This window comes from Prunus avium, chromosome 1 (genome assembly GCF_965620075.1).
Source record: "Prunus avium chromosome 1, drPruAviu1.hap1.1, whole genome shotgun sequence".
Lineage (NCBI taxonomy): Eukaryota > Viridiplantae > Streptophyta > Magnoliopsida > Rosales > Rosaceae > Prunus > Prunus avium.
Genome location: NC_142284.1, coordinates 36598685 through 36604434, shown reverse-complemented (window position 1 = coordinate 36604434; position 5750 = coordinate 36598685). Strand labels below are relative to the sequence as shown.

The 5750-nt window shown below is 40.2% G+C and overlaps 1 protein-coding gene across 1 annotated transcript; it reads left to right on the top strand.

Moving 5' to 3' along the window:
- Window positions 1–1810: 1810 nt before the first annotated feature.
- On the top strand, window positions 1811–5409 carry G6PD2 (glucose-6-phosphate dehydrogenase 2). The gene is made up of 10 exons (XM_021958235.2): window positions 1811–2309; window positions 2509–2741; window positions 2830–2924; window positions 3065–3179; window positions 3415–3620; window positions 3707–3856; window positions 3958–4078; window positions 4168–4397; window positions 4488–4688; window positions 4935–5409. The coding sequence occupies exons 1-10, from the start codon at window positions 2069–2071 to the stop codon at window positions 5182–5184; spliced, it is 1842 nt and encodes a 613-aa protein (XP_021813927.1). The 5' UTR covers window positions 1811–2068; the 3' UTR covers window positions 5185–5409.
- Window positions 5410–5750: the final 341 nt, after the last annotated feature.

The following is a 5750-nucleotide window of genomic DNA, read 5'->3' as shown; positions in this document are numbered from 1 at the left end:
TGGAATTGAAGGTTCTAGCAGTGAGTGAGGATGCTTGCTTGCTTGCTCTGGATGTCCCCCTTTGCTGGGTAGGAGATCTCCCCTTTTATAGGCGTTGGAAGCTCTAATTTTACCAAGTCATCCTCTCTATTTTCCTTCACTCTCTTCCATTCAATCCTATTTAGTGAGATCTCCCTAATCCAAGCGCTTAGGGACGGAGCCTTTTGGGTTTCAAGGTTTTCCTGCGGCTGGCCTCCTTCATTTTGGGTGAGGCGCCTCTTGCTTTCTCCCTGGTTTTTCCTGCCAAAGCTTGCTAAGGAAGGAAATAGGTAAGACTGCTGGTCTAAAGGGTGTTTCATTTCTAGTAACCTGTGCATATGGGTTTGCCTTGGTTTTGACAAGGTGCTGGGAGCAGCCTGTGTGCACGTGGGTTTGCCTTGGTTTTGACAAGGTGTTGGATATTTTGACTAATGTGGGATATTTTCAAGTATTGTGGGCTATGGCTATTGGATATTTTCTAAGGTGTTTGGGCGTTTTCTTAAGGTGATGGGCTATTGGATATTTTCTAAGATGTTGGTTCATTTTTTCTCTCTTATGCTTACCCATATGTTTGGGCTCAAGAAATGGGCTTGAGTTTTAGTACTCCCAAGCAGCCCAAAACTTCCACTCCTCGTTCCATCAGTGGGCCTCATGAACACTCGTGACCATCCATATCACAACCCACTCAGCAAGCCCAAGGCATTGGCGTGGCTTAGGCCCACTTAAGCTTGTAGCGTGGCTTGGTGCCAAAATAAAGGTTTTTCGTTTGGCATTGCACATTGCTTGGTGTGTTTGTGCTCGAGCTTTCCCGTATTGCAATGGGCTATAGCCGGGCTAAATAGTGGTTGACGGGACAATCAGCGGGAGTTCATAGAACCAGTACATTTTACAGGCTCATTACGACCTCTCTGCATGGCGGGTTTCATGTTTACTTGGCATGCCATTGGCATGTGGACCATAACTTGTGCAAGCGCACATGACAAATTCTTGCATACCCAAGTCAGGCTTCTTTCTCGGTTAAGTGTTGTCTTGGGCCAGAAATATATTTGGGCTCAGCCTTAGATTTTTTGGGCCTCAACAACTATCTAGACTTACAACTTGACGAGTAACCTGTGGTGGATTAATCTAATATTACATACTTTAAAACTCTCATATAACTCCATAGTGCTCTCCACCATTTCTTCGAGCGGGCCCATCTTATTCTCCATGCAAACTATCATTCCTCATCCGCCATACACCCCAGCACCAACATGCAAATCTACCCAATTCCAGTGTAGACAAAAAACAAAATAAGTTTTTGGAATAAATCTACAAAAGAGCTACCTTGCACTTCTATCTTGCTTGCAAAGGGAGTGAGACTCCAAAAAATTTTACTTGCCTTACAGCACCAAATTGCATGTACCACATCTTCACCCTTCTTCTCACAACGTGTGCACAAGAAGAAAACCTTTCACTGGAACAACTGCACACCAGTTAGGTAAAAATATCATAATTATAAAACTTTCTTCAGAATGCATACTTTCCTTAAGGTCATTTAAATTTGTATTCCTCTTCTCTCACATTGACTACTCGTCATATGTCTTAAATTCGAGTAAGTAATATTAGATATATAAATTTCGGCCCGTTACCATTACAAAATGGGCTAATGGAAGTAGTCCATTATGACTTGGGCCTACATTGCTCTAGCCATTCACTTTCTATTTAACATTTTAATAATAATTGATAGAATGATTAATTATTTTAATTACATGATAAAACCTAATTAGAAGGAGGAATCAAAGTTGAAACAAGACTTGTCCTTCCTTGTAAGCTGTATATGGTAATGTGGTTGGTTTGTTGGCAACTTGGCAAGGCAAAGAAAGAAGACAAAACAGCCTTTCGGAGATCTCAAGGGGCCTCTCTGATAACCCGACCCCCTTCGATGTTTCCCAAGTTTCTCCCTTCTTAACGCCTCGTCTCCTCCGACCTTAACCCAAACCCCAACCCAACTTGTTCTCTCTGTTCTGAACCCAAAAGAAACAAAAAAACAGAAACAGAAAGAGAGAGAGAGATGTCGACTCTTCCATCTACCCATTGTTGCCACACTTACTCGCCATTGCCGCCTTCATCTTCGTCTTCATCTTCATCTTCATCGTCGTCGTCTTCAGTATCGTATTTACCTTCTTATTCATCTGCACACGGACGCCTGCAACGTATTGCAGTGCCTTCCACTCCGAAACGTTTTGTTTCAGTTAAGGTTTCTCTGCAATCTCAATCCGTTTCGGAGAAAAATGCTGTCCACATGCAAGACGGTTAGCTTCTTCAGTTTTTGTGAGCTTATCTTGATTGCATCTGAGTCTGTGGTTGTTTAATTTTATTGATGTGCTAACAACCTTAGACCAATTCTTTGAATTTTAGATGCCATCAGAAATCATCAGATTGTTCTGTTCTTGTGTTAAGAGCTTCCACCTTTTGATTTATTTATATACTTATTGTCATTTATTAATGCAGGCCCAGTGGCGCCAGTAGTGAAACCAATTGAGAGTGAAACTCCTTTCAAGAAATTGAAAGACGGGTTATTTTCAGCTCCATCTTCCAAGGAATCTAAAGACATAACCGGGTTTAATGTCAATGAAAATGAGTCAACTGTCAGTATCACTGTGGTTGGGGCTTCTGGGGACCTTGCTAAGAAGAAGATATTCCCTGCACTTTTCGCACTTTATTACGAGGGTTGCCTCCCTGAGGTGTGGGTTTTGTTTTTCTTTCATTTGATTTACTCGATTCCCATATTTGGATTGATCGGTTGAAAATAATATGTGATGTTTGTTGCAGCATTTTACTGTTTACGGTTATGCTCGGAGTAAGATGACTGATGCGGAGCTCAGAGACATGGTTAGCAAGACGCTTACTTGCAGGATTGACAAGAGGTGAGCCAAGCTTTATCCTTCTTTGTGAAGTGAGGTTGCTTTGCTTTGTTATGTATACTTTGATTGAAAGCTCTAACTAGTATTTCACAGTTCATTTGCTGAGTTGTTTGGTACGTGATATTGTTTTGGTGGAATTTCAGGGAGAATTGTGGTGAAAAAATGGACCAATTTCTTCAAAGATGTTTCTACCATTCCGGTCAGTATGATTCACAGGAACATTTCGCAGAGCTGGACAAGAAACTAAAGGAACATGAGGTACTTTATATGTGCTTATGGTGTACTTTATAAACTAAACATCTATGTGCATATGATGTTTATACCTTTGCATTCTGCTCAAGCGTTGGAGTTTGGATGAATTTTAAGTGCCTCTGCATATCAGACTTGCTCATGTGTACTTTATATTATCGTCCATTTCAATGACATTCAAGTTAGTTATTTTCTCCATCTTAGTCCTACTTCCATTTAGATTGACAAGGAACTGCATGTGTAGGGGGGAAGAGTTCCTCATCGCCTGTTCTATCTATCTATCCCTCCAAACATATTTATAGATGCTGTTCGCTGTGCTAGCTCATCAGCCTCATCTGGTAACGGCTGGACCAGGGTTATTGTTGAGAAACCCTTTGGTCGAGATTCAGAATCCTCTGCTGCTTTGACCAAGGCCCTCAAGCAGTACCTAGAAGAGGATCAAATATTCAGGTAGATTGTTTTGAACCCGGTTGGTTTTGATCATGCAATGATTATGGACCATAATCTAATAATAAGGTTCTTTTTTCTGTTAACAGGATAGACCACTATCTGGGCAAGGAGCTTGTGGAAAACCTATCGGTTCTTCGCTTCTCCAACCTTATTTTCGAACCCTTATGGTCAAGGCAGTATATAAGAAATGTACAGTTAATATTCTCTGAAGATTTTGGCACTGAAGGACGTGGAGGGTACTTTTCTTTCCTAAGTAGGCATAACCCTTTTATGGGGTTGGAAGTTAGGCATGAATTTCTAATCTTTCCTAAACCCTTCTTCCTTGCCGTGGATGTAGGTACTTTGACAATTATGGGATAATAAGAGATATAATGCAGAATCACTTGCTTCAGATACTGGCACTCTTTGCAATGGAAACCCCTGTCAGTTTGGATGCAGAAGATATCAGAAACGAGAAGGTTTTACAAATACCTGAAATGAGACTGCTTTAGTACTGTATATTATAACTTTCCTCTTTCCTGTATTTATATTGCTTGCTCGGTGCCAGGTTAAAGTTCTACGTTCTATGAGGCCATTGCAACTTGAAAATGTGGTCACGGGGCAATACAAGAGCCATGTTAGAGGAGGTATTACTTACCCAGCCTACACGGATGACAAGACTGTACCCAAAGACAGCTTGACTCCAACATTTGCAGCAGCTGCCCTCTTCATAGACAATGCAAGATGGGATGGGGTTCCTTTCCTCATGAAGGCTGGGAAAGCATTGCATAATAAGAGGTGTTCAATTAGGGATATAACCTAATTCTTGTTTTATTTATTGAGTTTTTGATATCTCGACTCATGGTTGTTTATTTTTTTTTTTTCCAGGGCTGAGATAAGGGTACAGTTTCGTCATGTGCCTGGAAATTTGTATAATCGAAATATCGGAACAGATCTTGATCGAGCGACAAATGAGCTTGTTATCCGAGTGCAGCCTGATGAAGCTATTTTGCTGAAGATCAATAACAAAGTCCCTGGTTTGGGAATGAGGTTGGACAGGAGTAACCTAAATCTTCACTATGCAGCCAGGTAAATTTCAAAAGTTATGTATATTCGACCAAAGGGTTTAATCTTGTAATTGCAAAGAAATATTGTTAATTGTAATATCAGAATTAGACTCTTACTGTATGATACTAGTTCATTGAAAACGTACTCAACACTACTTTTGGTTATTTTTATGATTAACCAAAATGTTTATGATTAGACTCTTTCTATTTTATGTTTTGGACAAATACTAAAATGTTTAACCAAATCTGTTTGGCATGTTATTTGTAGATATTCAAAGGAGATTCCAGACGCTTATGAGAGGCTTCTGCTGGATGCTATTGAAGGGGAAAGGAGGCTGTTTATTCGGAGTGATGAACTTGATGCTGCTTGGGCACTCTTCACACCTTTATTGAAAGAGATAGAAGAGAAGAAGATTATTCCCGAGTACTATCCTTACGGAAGTAGGGGTCCTGTTGGGGCACACTATCTTGCAGCAAGATACAAAGTCCGGTGGGGTGATGTTGGTGTGGAGCAGTGATTCTCTGACTGAAGTCCTCATTTCCATTACTATCAGATGAAATGGAGTAATTTTTTTTTTTGAAATTTTTGCTTTGTAATTTGTTCGCGGTAGATTAGGAGTGTGGTCTTACTAATCAACAAGCAATTAGAACTAGGTCTTGGATTATCCTTGAGTTTTTGTGAAATCTGCTCTTTGTCAACGGAAAGAAACATTGAAGTAAATTCACTCCAGGTTTCTTCTCCAGTACTGCAGTCTCGGCATATATGTGCGTAAATTAATTACTTGATAATTAGTGTACTTTGAATCTGTTCCTAGTACTGATTAAGAAACAGAGGCTTAATAGTAAGTTGAGTTTCACTGTGTAGGCTTGCGAATTACATTGATGGCATGTTTACTAATCAGGAATTGGAATTCTCATCCGGAATTGAATTCCGCCTATGGAGAATTCATTCGTTTATTTCACATCAAGGAATTGAAAAGTAAGCGGGGCCCACACAAAATTAGGAATTGAATTCCTGATTTTGGAGGAATTCAATTCCGGAATTGGAGGTGGTATTCTAATTCCGGGAGAATTCACCCATTAG